This window comes from Anopheles ziemanni, chromosome 2, assembly GCF_943734765.1.
Source record: "Anopheles ziemanni chromosome 2, idAnoZiCoDA_A2_x.2, whole genome shotgun sequence".
Taxonomy (NCBI): Eukaryota; Metazoa; Arthropoda; class Insecta; order Diptera; family Culicidae; genus Anopheles; species Anopheles ziemanni.
In genome coordinates this window covers 49,865,206-49,884,225 of record NC_080705.1, presented here as the reverse complement: position 1 = coordinate 49,884,225, position 19,020 = coordinate 49,865,206, and the positions used below count along the sequence as shown (strand labels likewise).

Here is a 19,020-nt window from a genome sequence, read left to right as displayed (position 1 = left end):
GCCGATCATCTGTGCGAGGACTACCATCGGCAACATCGAGAGCGCTACTCGCTGGACGATTCCGAACAAAATCACCCTTTGCGTGCGGAGGAACACTTCTGGGCTTTGCGGTCGATTGACCAGTATGTACGTGGGACGACGCCACCCAAAACATTGGAAACGTTTCCCAGTATGCCACAGCTCTTACAGCATGCACAGGATGCAGAACGCTCTTACAGCATCACTGGATTGGATAGCATGCTCCGTAACATGGAAAGGTTGAATGCCGATCAGCGTGCGGTGTACAACACCATCACTGATACGGTGGATCGGAGCAGTCAAACAGAACAGAGCGGAGGATGTGCGGCAGACGAGGAAAGTGGAAGCCTATACTTCCTGGATGGACCCGGTGGCACTGGGAAGTCGTTTCTACTCGAGACTATCCTGGCACACACCCGACGTCAGACGAAGATTGCTCTCGCATCAGCCTCCAGTGGAATCGACGCATTGCTTCTCACTGGTGGGAAAACAGTGCATTCTACGTTCAACCTCCCTCTAATTTTGGACGAAACTTCCCATTGCAACATACCCGCCTAGTTGCAGCTGGCGGACTTAATGCGACAGGCGACTCTGATCGTGTGGGACGAAGCATCGATGAGCAGCCGGTATGCGCTCGAGGCCGTGGACCGAACGCTTCAAGATATCGTCGGAGTACGTCGTCCGTTAAGTGGGAAGGTTGTGTTGCTATGTGGAGATTTTCACCAAATCTTACCGATCATGCCCAGAGGAACGGATGCGCAGGTGGTGCAGCACTGCATCAAACGGATTCCGCTATGGCACCTCTTCTGTGTGTTGCGGTTGTGGGTGAACATGCGCGTCCAAAAGGCTCCGAATGCACAGGATGCTAATGATGTTCAGGAGTTTGCCGATTTTCTGCTCCGCATCGGTGAGGGTCGGCATCAAACGCTTCAGCGATTAGACACCACCTTCGCCAGTTAGCAGAGCGACGTTCTATCGTTGATCGGTCACGTCTACCCAGATCTTGGTCTTGAATATAAGCACTCCGGATTTTTTTTACCGACCGAGGCATCCTGTCCGAATTTCTTAACGCGCTGAACATGAGCGGCATTCCGATGCATAGGTTACGGTTGAAGCGGTATTCGCCGGTACTACTTCTCCGTAATCTCAACACCGAGCGTGGATTGTGCAATGGCAGCTGCAGATCGTGTCACTTAGACCGCATTGCCTACATGTACGGATTCTGACTGGCAAGCGGTAGGTTGAAGACGTATCGTTGCCCCGTATCTTCTGCGACAGCAATGATGCGACCCTGCCGTTTCAGATCCGTCGCAAACAGTTTCCAGTGCAAGTGTGCTTTGCGATGACCATCAACAAGGTATAAGGTCAATCGCTTCACCATCTCGGACTCAGGCTGCAATGTGTCATTAGGATAAGTTCTTACACGCAAAGTGCTTATAAACGTAATACCCAATTTAATTCTATTCTTTTCAAAATAATTAACCAGCAATTGAAGAACACACGATCGAGCGGATGTTAATAGTATTAAAGAAAAATTGTGGCGTATCGACAGATGGACGGAGTGCAATTGGGCGTCGCGGAATTGTATGCAAGGTAAGTTTCTACAAATAAAGAAAATTATGAATGTACCATTCTATACATTTCTTTTCAATTGCATTTCACTCATCAGCAAATATCGGTATAGTATTGCAAACCAATGATGGTGGTGCCTTGAGCATGGTTGAAAAGTGGAATCCGAAAAATGTTCGTGATTTTAAATCATCGTTTGAAGAGGTGTCTTTAATGAAAGTCCTTACATGCGTAGTGCTTAACAAATGTACCATACTAAATAATACTTGTTTTACTTTCCAGTCTTCAGTCAAAGGCCGCATCAGGAATGAATTTTCAGCAGCAGCAACAGCACCCAGCCTCGCGCCGGTCCTGAGTGGGAAAGTGGGAAGTGGGAACCGACGAGACCAGCCGCAACCCTCTGACGGCGGTATGTCGTCGTGTAGGTGCCAACCGGCATTGATGTTGCCTATTAGGAGCTTTCTAGCGCAAGGACTTCACGAGAGCCTAAACGGCTTTCGGCGTCAATGCTCTTCAATGAGCCATACCACAACCAATGGCTCAAACCCCGCACCAGTGGTGAAGCGGCAACATGGAATGGTAAAACAACCTTCCAAATAGTAACATGGCCCGTCCACCGCCATACTGACAGCCAGATTATTTTTCAAAGTATTAAAATGATGTAACTTTACAATAAAAATTTACTTCATTAGATTAGCTTGGTTAACTTTTTTCTTATCACCAACAAAAATATGTCTATTTTTGTAGTGCAAACGATATTTATATTCCACGGCTTAGTTTAAGGCGGCGTCCTATTCTTCGGATAGAAAATAAAAACTCTGTGGATGCTTATAATTCATTACTGACTCTTCAATACTATCCTTTTTGATCTACCGTTGCATACTATGAAGAATCAGCTTCGGTTTAGATTTGATCGACTCGACTTAAGACTGTTAAATGTGCACTGATACTATATCATACAAGGGCATGTTAACACGTTCCGTACCGCATCATCCAATTATGGGTGGTAGCAGTTCTGGTTCTAAAAAGTTTTTCACCCATAAATAATTGAAAATGCAACATACAAATTATTTGAATATTTTATATGAAATTTTTGGGAAGCTAAGTTTTTGCTTGGCCTTCGAAAACAATTGGTTTAACAAATGTTATAAACAAATTTTCATTAAAACAATTGTACTAAAAATTGTGCTAAAACGCTTGATACGCAACGTGTTAAGTCAACTATGGCGAACATGTACCAATTTATTAATAAATAAAATAATCAAAATAGACGAGCATCAAAATGTACAGTACAAAGGCATAGCTGTACTCGATAGTACATCAATGTCCGCAAACAATATGTTTTCGTCATCACAACGAATTGCAAACATTGTAACATCCTTCTATTAAATTATTGAAAGTACTATAAACCTGGAAATTTTACTACAAACATGGCTACACTTTTCTTTTGTTCATATGGATCATCCGTTATTCTTTTGTTGGAGAAATCGTTAAAATCAAACTAAGGTATAGTTACGTGAATAATGCGAGCATACAGATAAGGTACGTAAGTTTAACAGAATAGCATTCATAATTGATTTTCTAACCCGAATAAAAATATGCAATAAAAAAAAAAAGGTAAAAGAGTAAATGAGGCCCCGGCCGCCATGTTTTCGATCGTGGCTACACCTCTTGTGGACGTTTAAACTGAATGTATGCAATTGGTGATACATTAATTCGTTAAATTCAACCTACGAGTATTTGAACCGTAGTGTGTACCGTTAATTTCGGCTACGCAATCAACCTAGGGGTGCGGTATGAGGGGGGCCCACGGGCCCCCCTTATTTCTCAAAACTATAACAAACTCTCTTTTTCGGTAGACCTAGCGCAGTCCGCTCGCTTCGCTCGCTGCGGGCGCGCCGCCGTTTCCAAATCATTTCTTCGGCTAAACTCATTGTTTGATGCTGTCCATCATGTGTGGTATAGTTTACTTACTAGTAACTCAACATGTAAAAGTATATTAACCAGCATTCAACCTCCACTGCGTGATTAGTTTAAACCGTTATGGTCTTTTAAGCGAACCGTTAGCGTTCAAAAATTCGAAACGAATGCATGTGTCGCGCTTTGCATAGCTTCAGGCGCTTAATGTGAACCAGCAGGAAGAGGAGAATCTAGCCCGGGGCCTCATTTACTCTTTTACCAAAAAAATGAATAATTTGTAATTATTGAACGCGAGTGATACATATATCTTCATCTTAGTGATAAATTTTTGTTGGTAAATATGATGCGCTAAATATGGCACCCGAACAATAAAAATGTGATTGCATTGCGCATCAATTTGAAGTGTTTCCAATGATACCCGGATGTAATGATGATTGACACTTACCTACCTTCTTCTACTTACCGGTGAACAAAATATCCTTAGCCCTTGTTATCACACTTTTTTACATTGAAACGCTGGTCGTCGGCTCGAGCATGGAAACTGAAAAACAGCCAAAAGAATAAAAAACAACAATTCACAAACTGTGTTACTAGATTTTATAAACAATCTACGTGTTGAACATAAACATTAAGAGTATATCTCATGAGGTTTGTGCTAGTATAATATACTGTAAGAAAAATTACTTAAAAACTGACTGCTCCGGAGGCATGTCCTATCTGATATCTGCCTGATGCCTGAATTTTTAGTAAATTAAACTACAATAAATTCGAACTTTTTCGTCAAACTGAAAGAATTGTATAATGTTTTAATAACAGAAATCTAAAGATCAAAAGAACGTTAAAGTTCGTAACTTCGGCATAACTAAAATTTCTTAAGAAATGGGCGTAATGTGAAATGCAATCTGGTGACACCAGATGTTATTTATATTCTAGAATCTATCTAATTTTTGAAGATAAACCCAACACAACAAAGAACAATGTTTGTACACTTACCTTTAATTACAATGGTAAAATTATCCGTTGCACATTAGCTAACACTTTTTCCTTAGCGCAGTTCTACACGGGGCTGCGATAATCCTTCGACCGGGAGTTTCTGCCTTCTGAACACCTTTGACGTACGAGTTGGCCGACTTAGGCAATTTTGTTTATTACTTTGGCACTTCCGTGTTCCCGGAAACCCGGTCGCAGAAAAGTCGCAACGCCGTGTAGACCTGCCGTTACCTATCACTCTTTCACTGCCCCACATCAATAACACGTCATGCATTTGATAAGACCAATAGTACGCCATAATATTCGGTTAAGCTGAAATGAACCAAAAAGCAGAGTCATTAAAGATTCAATCGTACCTTTCCACAGATTTCATAGTAATTTTCAACTCACCACATTATTTGGAAGGAAATTTGCCGTCATTTAAAATTCAAATCGGTTTATAAACATCACATTGCACACATTTCTGACGAAACGAAACATTATAACATACCAGCCAACCACTGTTTACACTTCTTCCTTCATTGTCAACATAGCGAAATAATGCTATTATCGCGCCTACGTGAGGAACACCAAAGCTATTACGTGCGACTTATTACTTGTCGCCTAAAATCTTCACGTAAACCCAAGCTAGTCGCCAAAATTAATCTTTTGGTATTTCTTCTAAAACGAATAACATTAAAATTTCAATGCCAATAGTTTCGGTGATCAACCTAATAAATAACCAGCTTACTCACCATTAAATTAGGTTTCCATCTTTTGTTCTGCCGCCAAACAATATGAAAATCCTGGAACAATGTGTATTCAGTACATTTTCTGCACCTGTAAAAGAAACAAAAACATGAGAATTATGTAAAGCTAGACTAAACCTGTACAGCTTCTCATGTAACTCTCAATTGAAGTTAAAATATAGTTTGATAAAAGCTTCGACAAATACAGTAACATCCGTACAGTACAGTAACTACACCTTAGGAAAGATTCAAACTTGTAAAATGATGCACATTCGTATTTGTAGTTAACCAAACCGTGCCATTACACCTTCCACCGTCACTAGCGCAACTTAAAAAACTAAGCACAAATTTGCAATGAAATGTTCAAGTTGGCAAACGCCTTACCTAGCAAACAAGACTTCTTCTGAATCATATCTGATCGGAACAACAAATCCGCGGCTTTCTACACTTGATGTACAAACATCACTAGCATGAGCTAGCACCCTGACGTACACTATCATAAAATCTCTATTCACTTTACAAAACTACGGCCGGCAAACACAATAAAAAATTTACAAGTTAGCCACCGCCCCGCTTAACAATCAAAGCCTACTTCAGAGTAATTGTATCAAACCGGAACTAGAAAACCGTGTATTGCTACAGTTTTCTACACTTTGACATTTGGTAAACGATCCAAACATACGAAATAATTTTTCAAGCAAAATTATATCGACTCGTCATTGACAGTGAAACATTTCATATGAGGCAATGTTTTCCCAAATGTAAAACGGCCGTTTGCTTTACTACAAATTAATACGTTTGGAAATGCTATTCCCGGATGACAAAAATTCATTTTTTTGCAGCTGTCATGTAGTTACATCAATTGCTTACAGCATGGAAACTTAAGTTTTTCCATGGCAGATTGCTGGGACTCTTACTGGAACTACATAGTAGCAGCAACAATTTAAATATCTGTCAACCGGTGTTTTGAATGTGCTCAATCTTTATCAAAAATTATTTTTATGTTACCCGAAACAAACCTCGACAAAAGAATATCATTCTACCACCAACGGTATGTCCAATTTATTCACACCCCTAGGTATAGTCAGGTTGGTTCTCGGAACTGAGCGAACAGAAAAATCTGAAATTTTTGTTTTACCGCGTGACCACATTAGGTGTACCATACCAAAATCTTGGTACGGTCGAGCTCCAGCGTACCATACCAAATGCAACCCAGCATTTCTGGGTTGGTGTGCTCGAAAGATCACGATGGTGTGCTCGAAAGAGCTCGATGAGGTGCTCGACTTTTCATATTCGTTAGAACTTGTTGAGCAGTTACCAGTTAATTTGCGCAGAACATCTCCAAAACGCCCAGCGAACGGCGGTACACTGAATATCTAGCAGTTTTTTGCTTTTTCTTTCGGACCCCCCGATATCCGCTTAACGAGGCGTCGGATTACACGCACACAGCGTTGAGCCAGAGGTGACACGCACACCAAGCGCGCCAGGCAAAAAGAGAGCAAAAACATAGTTGCTCTCGTATTCCGCTCTCTACTATGTACAGCCCCACTCTTTCTCCCAGCTCGTCTTCAATTCTCACCAATGCGTCTTTTTCTACTATTTTGTCGTCCTGTTGTCTCGATAGGATAAGTCAGTGCTATAATTACTCTGGGCTATTTGTCATTTGACGTTCCATTCTCTCTCCCATCACGGCGCACGACTTTGCTCTGCTCAGCTGTTCGTAGTCAATTATATGAATGGTGTTTGTGTTCGATGCGTGCATGGGGATTGTTTTGATTGCGGAATGAAATTGCGTGAAGCTAATGGAATGAAATTGCATGCATGAAACTAAGTAATTTCTTTATTTGTCGTTTTACTTCTTCATTTTCATTGTTCTTCGTACGATTTACTATAGAATTGAATGAATGAAAGAACTATATTAAAATAAAGATTGAAAATTTATGAATTGCAATGGGTTGAAATATGGTAGCATTGCGTTATCACATTAACACAACAACCGCAATAATGCTGTTAATCGCTGTATGCATGTTGTACGGGTTGATTAAGGTAAATTCAATTTACGTATGCTCGTGTCAGCTTGAGTAAAGGTCCATCGGATTTCGGTTCATAGAAGTGACCCAAAGCCTTTGGTTAATAATCACCATTCACATTATTGAAACAAACAGAACCGTACAGCGATTGCTAAAAATTTCGAACGCTTGTAAATCTGGAGACCGCCACATTGCTCAGCAATCAGCTGTGCCAATAACATAGAAAAAAAATCATAACACATACAAACAAACACAGGTCCAATAAGAGTGAAAAAGATAGCACATTTGAGGCATGCTCTTTTTGCACACTGTAGAAAGCATTGAAAGAGAATCCTCAACACGCATACAATGCATATGCCTTCCGCTTCACGCACACCATCAACCGGTTTTTATTTCTCGTTAACAGCAAGTACATGACCCAATGAGCAAGAAAGAGTCAGGGCATAGCATTAATAGCAGCTATCTCGATCTTGTCCACAGTAGAGGGTCGTGGAGATGGGATTCTCCCTACCCCTCGCCTGTAATATGAACTGATTCGAGCAAAACCGTTCGCAGGGCGTTGATTGATACGAAAATAGTATATTTGAGAATCATGATGGAAGTTAAAACTGTTATTTTTATTTTTTCAAACCACAATATTGATGAAATATGACAACTTTACTCTATGGATGAAAATACAGGGTTTGTCATATCAACTACAAGATCCAGCAACATTCCTTGTAAATCACACTTTCTTTCACGTCAGCCGCAAAATTGAAGTTGTAACGAAAACGGCGTTATGTGTAAACATCCCGCTAGGCAGCTCGAAATATCGTTCTCAAAACGTCCTCCGCGCGAACAAACGTCCTCCATTTTTGTATGGGGATGAAACAAAAGGAGGACGTTTTTCGAGCAATCGTCCTCCTTGTCCTCCTCACCATACAAAACTGTTCGATGTTTGTGTCATGGAGGACGTTTTTGAGGACGATTTGCTCGAAATTGCCTAGCGGGATGAACCCATAACTAGACACAGAGAGCGTAACCGATCAGTGTCAAAAAGGAGCGCCCGCAACGAGGCCCTCGGGCCCCCCTCATACCGCACCCCTAGATTGATTGCGTAGCCGAAATTAACGGCTGGCTCACGCTCACCACTGCGACCACCGTTTGAGGTTTAGCCATTATTTTCAACAGGAAAATCAACTGATAACTGCTCGACAAGTTCTTACCAATATGAAAAGTCGAGCACTTCATTGAGCTCTGTCGAGCACACCATCGTCAGAAACCCCAGAAGTGCTGGGTTGCATTTGGCACGGTACGCTGGAGCTCGACCGTACCAAGATTTTGGTATGGTACACCTAATGTGGTCACGCGGTAAAACAAAAATTTCAGATTTTTCTCTTCGCCCAGTTCCGAGAACCTACTTGACTATACCTAGATTGCTTTTTATGGCCTTATCACACTGGTCACCAATGGTGGCTTGGCGAAGGCACTGGACAGTCAAACTGGTGTATTGAGCAAGCTCATTGTACCAGCGGCCCCCTCGTTTGACAGTACAGTGGCTACACCAATGCCACCAGTGCACTATGGAGCGAAAAGAGCAAATTGCGGGATAAAATTCGGAATCAAATGTTTTGCAAGTTTTTCATTGTAATATCGTGTAGTACTATTAAATTACACGAAATTATGATGTTTCTGGCCAATCCCGCCAGGTGGCGCTGCAAAAACCTCATATTTTTGGACTTTTCTATGGGTGCATTAACTTTTCAATCTTTTTTTTTACATTGACTTAAAATTTTTTTTAGTTTGTTACAAAACAAACTAAATTTACAAAAAACTTTCATTCAAAATATTATTATTTGCAAAATAATTGATATTTAAAGCATCTAACGCGGACATAACTTCTGAACTATTTGTACCAATTGTAATGATGTATGTAAACATGTATGTGTCTATGCAATATAGAGTAATAGTTTTTGGATTTAAAGGCTGTGAACAGGTGATGGCTATTAAAATATTTCGAAACCTTTCTATAAGTTCTGTTTCTATTTGCAAAATATCGCTCAATTTTTCAATGTTTGAAAAAGCCCTACAACAAACATTTCCCGTCGTACTATTTCCACCCATTTACCTTGGTTCATCTACTTTAACACCAAATTCCTTGTACATCTTTTACAATACAATTTGTTTTTCGATCATTGTACATGTTTTTTTAATTTTTAGTAACCTTCCGTTTTTTAAATTCAATTCTGTACGAAATGTGAGGCAATCATTCGAAAAATCTCATCCAACAGTGCAGTGTAGTCTTATATTAGTCACAAGATAAATTCTCAGGATATGGAATAAATCCATTTTATAACTGCTCTACACTGTTCATTTCTATTGGTTTTGCACCATATATACAACATGTTTGCGTATACATAGTGTCAGTTAAATATGCCAAAATTTTTCCATTAATTCAACTCATGTAAAATGAATAATTTACCGTCACTTAACTTGTTTCATTTAGCTGAATTGTATAAGGAACTAACCTGGTTATTTGGCTTTTGATTTCATCTACTGTTTGTATAACTTTTTCTTTTGACTCATTCGCAAACTTGATCACAATTGGCCTGCAGAACCAACACTTTGGGGCATCAAGTTTATCCAGATGATATCTGAATTGTCACTGATGAACGAATGACGGATAGGAGTTATTGCCGATACTAGTAAATCACTGTCTGATGCAGTATTTTCTCCGGAGCCATGAAACAGTTGATTGCAAATGCTGTGTCCACTAGATCCGCCAATACCCCACAAGCGCAATAATACGACGCTTAGTGAATCACACAAAGAAACGGTGCTGCAAGATTTTTGCTTTTTGCATTTCAATTATTCCACACGCAGTGTGATTCACCAAGTCTTGAAGATTAATTTCAACTTTTACAGGTAAGGGTACAAACTAAATAAAATGTTAGTGTAGGGTACATTATTAATATGAATTTTGGGTATAAAAAGATGGGTTTGTGAGCTGTAAAACAAGTAAAAGCGACCTTATACATTTTCATTCTCATTCTAACCAAATTTCAATCTTTGCCATTGACTTGGCTTGTCTTTCCCTTTTTACGTGATGTTCAAACCCTACCCTGCTTCACATTTTTACGATACGATCATCGACCTATATTTCATGGAATGAGAATTTCATATATTTCTTACCACACATGATGCTGCGTATGGCATGATGGAGACGCCTAGTAGGTGATAAACTATAAGCTTCACATATAATGTACAGAATAACGTAAAGATGCGCGCGTATGCGCAAAAAAAACTACCATTTATTGTTACAAAACATTCTAGACTATAAGTAAGTATGCATCATATTACAATCTTTCACAATCCTTAGCGATGGCGTAAGGTTAAAAACAGAAAATTGATAAATTTTCCAAGAGTTTTCCGAAACAATGCTTAATATTTTGTGACATTCAATTTCAATTTACTTAAACTGTCAACAATTTTAATGCATGACAATAAACCTTTCCAAAACTGTGCTTAAAATTCGATTCCGACCATTATTATAGGAGTTACAAACCTTCAAAGTTGATGGATTTTTTTCAGTTTTTCATGCAATATTTTCACAAATCTTGACTTTGACGGGCTGTTTCTTAGAACCTGGAAGAACAGAGGCTCTAGTTTTTGGGTCATTTCTTAGTTTCATCTTGTAGTTTAAGAAAACATTTCTCATTTTTCTGAAATCCAAAAATGAATTTTTGATTTTTATCCCGGCTCCGCTCCATCGTGCAGTGGTGACCAGTGTGATAAGGCCATTAGGGGTCATTTTGACCCTTATTTTTAAAATGCTATAACTGCACTAGTTTTGAAGATTTTTCAAATCCACAAACTGCTACTTTTTAGTAAATTGGTTTTCTATATGTTGACGGTTTTGGTTTTTTGATGCAATTCTTCATCATCCCGCTAGCTCGATGTAAAGCAAAAATGGTCGAAATGAGTTTTTTCGGCTTTTATTTATTCAAAATTGCTAATGAAGATCTAGAAAAAAGGTTCTCCGTGGGGTGTGAATAAATTGCACATACCGTTGGTGGTAGAATGATATTCTTTTGTCGAGGTTTGTTTCGGGTTACATAAAAATAATTTTTGATAAAGATTGAGCACATTCAAAACACCGGTTGACAGAAATTTAAATTGTTGCTGCTACTATGTAGTTCCAGTAAGAGTCCCAGCAATCTGCCATGGAAAAACTTAAGTTTCCATGCTGTAAGCAATTGATGTAACTACATGACAGCTGCAAAAAATTGAATCTTATCATCCGGGAATAGCATTTCCAAACGTATTAATTTGTAGTAAAGCAAACGGCCGTTTTACATTTGGGAAAACATTGCCTCATATGAAATGTTTCACTGTCAATGACGAGTCGATATAATTTTGCTTGAAAAATTATTTCGTATGTTTGGATCGTTTACCAAATGTCAAAGTGTAGAAAACTGTAGCAATACGCGGTTTTCTAGTTCCGGTTTGATACAATTACTCTGAAGTAGGCTTTGATTGTTAAGCGGGGCGGTGGCTAACTTGTAAATTTTTTATTGTGTTTGCCGGCCGTAGTTTTGTAAAGTGAATAGAGATTTTATGATAGTGTACGTCAGGGTGCTAGCTCATGCTATGTGATGTTTGTACATCAAGTGTAGAAAGCCGCGGATTTGTTGTTCCGATCACATATGATTCAGAAGAAGGCTTGTATGCTAGGTAAGGCGTTTGCCAACTTGAACATTTCATTGCAAATTTGTGCTTAGTTTTTTAAGTTGCGCTAGTGACGGTGGAAAGTGTAATGGCACAGTTTGGGTACCTACAAATACGAATGTGCATCATTTTACAAGTTTGAATCTTTCCTAAGGTGTAGAAAAGCGAAGTGTAAAAAGAATTGAGTGTTCGCTTTATTCTTTCGTTTCAATGATCGTAGCCAATTGTTGTTGGGCGTTAATAAATCTTGAAATCGTGTCACAAAAGTTTTCAATCCGTATCAATTCAGCAATTGAATGAGTTACTGTACTGTACGGATGTTACTGTATTTGTCGAAGCTTTTATCAAACTATATTTTAACTTCAATTGAGAATTACATGAGAAGCTGTACAGGTTTAGTCTAGCTTTACATAATTCTCATGTTTTTGTTTCTTTTACAGGTGCAGAAAATGTACTGAATACACATTGTTCCAGGATTTTCATATTGTTTGGCGGCAGAACAAAAGATGGAAACCTAATTTAATGGTGAGTAAGCTGGTTATTTATTAGGTTGATCACCGAAACTATTGGCATTGAAATTTTAATGTTATTCGTTTTAGAAGAAATACCAAAAGATTAATTTTGGCGACTAGCTTGGGTTTACGTGAAGATTTTAGGCGACAAGTAATAAGTCGCACGTAATAGCTTTGGTGTTCCTCACGTAGGCGCGATAATAGGATTATTTCGCTATGTTGACAATGAAGGAAGAAGTGTAAACAGTGGCTGGCTGGTATGTTATAATGTTTCGTTTCGTCAGAAATATGTGCAATGTGATGTTCATAAACCGATTTGAATTTTAAATGACGGCAAATTTCCTTCCAAATAATGTGGTGAGTTGAAAATTACTATGAAATATGTGGAAAGGTACGATTGAATCTTTAATGACTCTGCTTTTTGGTTCATTTCAGCTTAACCGAATATTATGGCGTACTATTGGTCTTATCAAATGCATGACGTGTTATTGATGTGGGGCAGTGAAAGAGTGATAGGTAACGGCAGGTCTACACGGCGTTGCGACTTTTCTGCGACCGGGTTTCCGGGAACACGGAAGTGCCAAAGTAATAAACAAAATTGCCTAAGTCGGCCAACTCGTACGTCAAAGGTGTTCAGAAGGCAGAAACTCCCGGTCGAAGGATTATCGCAGCGCCGTGTAGAACTGCGCTAAGGAAAAAGTGTTAGCTAATGTGCAACGGATAATTTCACCATTGCAATTAAAGGTAAGTGTACAAACATTGTTCTTTGTTGTGTTGGGTTTATCTTCAAAAATTAGACAGATTCTAGAATATAAATAACATCTGGTGTCACCAGATTGCATTTCACATTACGCCCATTTCTTAAGAAATTTTAGTTATGCCGAAGTTACGAACTTTAACGTTCTTTTGATCTTTAGATTTCTGTTATTAAAACATTATACAATTCTTTCAGTTTGACGAAAAAGTTCGAATTTATTGTAGTTTAATTTACTAAAAATTCAGGCATCAGGCAGATATCAGATAGGACATGCCTACGGAGCAGTCAGTTTTTAAGTAATTTTTCTTCCAGTATATTATACTATCACGAACCTCATGAGATATACTCTTAATATTTATGTTCAACACGTAGATTGTTTATAACATCTAGTAACACAGTTTGTGAATTGTTTTTTATTCTTTTGGCTGTTTTTCAGTTTCCATGCTCGAGCCGACGACCAGCGTTTCAATGTAAAAAAGTGTGATAACAAGGGCTAAGGATATTTTGTTCACCGGTAAGTAGAAGAAGGTAGGTAAGTGTCAATCATCATTACATCCGGGTATCATCGGAAACAATTCAAATTGATGCGCAATGCAATCACATTTTTATTGTTCGGGTGCCATAATTAGCGCATCATATTTACCAACAAAAATTTATCACTAAGATGGAGATGTATGTATCACTCGCGTTCAATAATTACAAATTATTCATTTATTTGTTTGATTGCATATTTTTATTCGGGTTAGAAAATCAATTATGAATGCTATTGTGTTAAACTTCCGTACCTTATCTGTATGCTCGCATTATTCACGTAACTATACCTTAGTTTGATTTTAACGATTTCTCCAACAAAAGAAAAACGGATGATCCATATGAACAAAAGAAAAGTGTATGCCATGTTTGTAGTAAAATTTCCAGGTTTATAGTACTTTCAATAATTTAATAGAAGGATGTTACAATGTTTGCAATTCGTTGTGATGACGAAAACATATTGTTTGCGGACAGATGTACTATCGAGTACAGCTATGCCTCTGTACTGTACATTTTGATGCTCGTCTATTTTGATTATTTTATTTATTAATAAATTAGTACATGTTCGCCATAGTTGACTTAACGCGTTGCGTATCAAGCGTTTTAGCATAATTTTTAGTACAATTGTTTTAATGAAAATTTGTTTATAACATTTGTTAAACCGATTGTTTTCGAAGGCCAAGCAAAAACTTAGCTTCCCAAAAAATGTATATAAAATATTCAAATAATTTGTATGTTGCATTTTCAATTATTTATGGGTGAAAAACTTTTTAGAACCAGAACTGCTACCACCCATAATTGGATGATGCGGTACGGAACGTGTTAACATGCCCTTGTATGATATAGTATCAGTGCACATTTAACAGTCTTAAGTCGAGTCGATCAAATCTAAACCGAAGCTGATTCTTCATAGTATGCAACGGTAGTTCAAAAAGGATAGTATAGAAGAGTCAGTAATGAATTATAAGCATCCACAAAGTTTTTTTTTTCTATCCGAAGAATGGGACGCCGTCTTAAACTAAGCCGTGGAATATAAATATCGTTTGCACTACAAAAATAGACAAATTTTTGTTGGTGATAAGAAAATAGTTAACCAAGCTAATCTAATGAAGTAAATTTTTATTGTAAAGTTACATCATTTAAATACTTTGAAAAAATCTGGCTGTCAGTATGGCGGTGGACGGGCCATGTTACTATTTAGAAGGTTGTTTTACCATTCCATGTTGACGCTTCACCACTGGTGCGGGGTTTGAGCCAGTGGTTGTGGTATGGCTCATTGAAGAGCATTGACGCCGAAAGCCGATTAGGCTCTCGTGAAGCCCTTGCGCTAGAAAGCTCCTAATAGGCAACATCAATGGCGGTTGGCACCTACACGACGACATACCGCCGTCAGAGGGTTGCGGCTGGTCTCGTCGGTTCCCACTTCCCACTTTCCCACTCAGGATCGGCGCGAGGCTGTGTGCTGTTGCTACTGCTGAAAATACATTCCTGATGCGGCCTTTGACTGAAGACTGGAAAGTAAAACAAGTATTATGTAGTATGGTTCATTTGTTAAGCACTACGCATGTAAGGACTTTCCTTAAAGACACCTCTTCAAACGATGATTTAAAATCACGAACATTTTTCGGATTCCACTTTTCGACCATGCTCATGGCACCACCATCATTGGTTTGCAATACTATACCGATATTTGCTGATGAGTGAAATGCAATTGAAAAGAATTGTATAGAATGGTACATTTATAATTTACTTTATTTGTAGAAACTTACCTTGCATACAATTCCGCGACGCCCAATTGCACTCCGTCCATCTGTCGATACGCCACCATTTTTCTCCAATACTATTAACATTTTTTTTTAGTGATCGATCGCCTCCTGGCGATCGCACGTACCCTGTTCCCTATGCGCATGTGCACCGTCGTGGTAGAGCGATCATTCGGGGGTGGGGGGGGGGGGGGGGGGGGGGGGATTTGGAAAGGAGAAAAATCTCTCTTTACGGACGCTGTGGCACCCCCAGACCCTTGAAGAGGGTAAGGGGATGTTCCTGAGGGACTGTCGGGCTCCTTACCAAGGTAAGGGGTACCACGCCCTGGGGAACGGACTCTGTGAGATACAGCAGACGGGTTGCCCCCGCTGATTGACTCCCACCACTACCTCCTAAAAACCTTTCCGAGCTGTTTGTTCCGTGTGCTTTGGTGCGCGTCTTGCTCCCATGTTTGGCTCAGTTTACCCCTGCCTTCTTTCTGCTGTCATCGGGATGTCCTCACGGTGTCATCGCTGATGACGTCATTGTCGGGACCGATTTTCCTGCTGTGACGGTCTCCGTTGGTCCCTTCGGATTTCTACGAGCTCTGCTTCCGCTGCTACGAGGTCTCGCTGTGCGTCTTGCAGTTCCTGCTGGTTCGTAGCCTCGTGTGATAACTTTTAAATAATCCACTGCACTAAAGTTTTTGGTTTCCAGCCGATTTGATTATGATGATGACCGGTCAACTTCTGAATGGTGACTGGTTTACTGAATATCGTGTTCGGTCTGGTCAGTTTATTTATACCTCTTTTTGTGACCTACTTATTACATTTTGTGTACACTGTTGTTAGTTTTGGTAAGGCTATGGTGCTATGGTTATTTGTTGTAACTGGATGGACGTATGTTTGTTTTACATGTTGCGTAACACTTGATCTGCACTACTATGTTTTAATTTGAACTTAGTTATCTCGATATTTGATTCATTGTAGTATTTTGGCCTGCTTCTGATTCTAAGATGTGTGTTCTGTTCTGATGCTGATCGTGTAAACAATTGAAGATTGGTTACATCATCTTACAGCACGCTACGCTTATCAACAATGTTGATTCCTGCTCGCGCTGTTTTCGGCTATTTGTCTTATGCGTACAATGTTGTATCGTATTGGATTGTGCGTGAATTCATCAATCCATAATTCGGTTTAGTTAATGCAACATATTATTGTGAACGTGTTGTGACACGTTTTGTTCTGAATCTGAATCTCTAGTTTGTTGCTTCCCTGACATTGTTGTGTTTCTTAGAATTGATTCATTCTTTCTTTGTTGCTTGAGTTCGGTTAGCAGATTACAACATTCTGCTACACTCGTGTCGCCTCAGCATTGCGTCGTTCCTGCGCTCGAGCGCGTGGTGCGTAGCTCGCTGGACAGTCCTGTTCCTCAGGCGACGGATTCGCTCACGGATGTTGCGCAACTCCCGAAGCCAGTTTGATCTGTCCACGGGCGTCATGGCGTTGAGTCTGGCGGTGAGTGCCGGGCGACGGTACATATCGTGGGGTGAGGGCTTAACTGGGGTATTTCTCATACTTGCTTCAATTGATGAATTTTAAATGGTTGAACCAAGGTGGAAGCACAATTAGATAGCGAATGTAAAATGTATATTAACATGGTTTCATCGACTAAAGGTAATACTAAAAAATACCACAATCCCCAAAACGCTAAATTTAAGATTGCAAAACTCAAGATACTGAATGAAAACACTCTTTCGTTTGGAATTTCTTTCTACCCGGATGAAATCGGGTTAATCAGCTAGTTTTAAAATAAAAATTACATTAAGTTTAATTCTTAATCATCATCATCTGATTGTGGAATGCTGTGTACACATACAATACATTCTATCCTAATTCCTAACATACCCTATAAAAACATAAGCCGCACACAATTTTTTAAACTCAGGTGGTGTGTCCGCATTGACAATTGTGGTTGGTAGTTTATAAATAATAATAATAAATTATTATTACTATTAGTTTTATTCAATGGACAATTAGGTCTGTTTGAAATTAAAATTGGTATTAAATCTAAGTTTACAATCTTCCAATTCATCCAATTTAAAACAAAATCATAAACTGAACATTTTTAATTAGTGCTAGACGTCCATCTTAACAGTATGTTATTTTTGAAACGAGCCGTGCTAACATTAAAATCATGGTAGGCGCTGAATATATGAAACATTTTAGACATAGCGATAATCGGATACTTGCATATGATATGCCGTACTTGTATGCGGGACTCTGATAGCGTCTGATCTGATAGGGGATGTTCCTGAGGGACTGTCGGGCTCCTTACCAAGGTAAGGGGTACCACGCCCTGGGGAACGGACTCTGTGAGATACAGCAGACGGGTTGCCCCCGCTGATTGACTCCCACCACTACCTCCTAAAAACCTTTCCGAGCTGGTTGTTCCGTGCGCTTTGGTGCGCGTCTTGCTCCCATGTTTGGCTCAGTTTACCCCTGCCTTCTTTCTGCTGTCATCGGGATGTCCTTACGGTGTCATCGCTGATGACGTCGTTGTCGGGGCCGATTTTCCTGCTGTGACAGTCTCCGTTGGTCCCTTCGGATTTCTACGAGCTCTGCTTCCACTGCTACGAGGTCTCGCTGTGCGTCTTGCAGTTCCTGCTGGTTCGTAGCCTCGTGTGATAACTTTTAAATAATCCACTGCACTAAAGTTTTTGGTTTCCAGCCGATTTGATTATGATGATGACCGGTCAACTTCTGAATGGTGACTGGTTTACTGAATATCGTGTTCGGTCTGGTCAGTTTATTTATACCTCTTTTTGTGACCTACTTATTACATTTTGTGTACACTGTTGTTAGTTTTGGTAAGGCTATGGTGCTATGGTTATTTGTTGTAACTGGATGGACGTATGTTTGTTTTACATGTTGCGTAACACTTGATCTGCACTACTATGTTTTAATTTGAACTTAGTTATCTCGATATTTGATTCATTGTAGTATTTTGGCCTGCTTCTGATTCTAAGATGTGTGTTCTGTTCTGATGCTGATCGTGTAAACAATTGAAGATTGGTTACATCATCTTACAGCACGCTACGCTTATCAACAATGTTGATTCCTGCTCGCGCTGTTTTCGGCTATTTGTCTTATGCGTACAATGTTGTATCGTATTGGATTGTGCGTGAATTCATCAATCCATAATTCGGTTTAGTTAATGCAACATATTATTGTGAACGTGTTGTGACACGTTTTGTTCTGAATCTGAATCTCTAGTTTGTTGCTTCCCTGACATTGTTGTGTTTCTTAGAATTGATTCATTCTTTCTTTGTTGCTTGAGTTCGGTTAGCAGATTACAACATTCTGCTACACTCGTGTCGCCTCAGCATTGCGTCGTTCCTGCGCTCGAGCGCGTGGTGCGTAGCTCGCTGGACAGTCCTGTTCCTCAGGCGACGGAATCGCTCACGGATGTTGCGCAACTCCCGAAGCCAGTTTGATCTGTCCACGGGCGTCATG

The 19,020-nt window shown here is 39.6% G+C and overlaps 1 protein-coding gene across 1 annotated transcript in view; it reads right to left on the bottom strand.

The window, feature by feature from the left end:
- Nucleotides 1–1,225: 1,225 nt before the first annotated feature.
- Nucleotides 1,226–19,020, bottom strand: part of LOC131293768 (ATP-dependent DNA helicase PIF1-like) — a 35,504-nt gene continuing 17,709 nt past the window's right edge. Inside the window, exon 4 of the mRNA XM_058321828.1 lies at nt 1,226–1,411. Coding sequence (XP_058177811.1) covers nt 1,226–1,411 — 186 coding nt within the window. The remainder of the gene's footprint in view (nt 1,412–19,020) is intronic.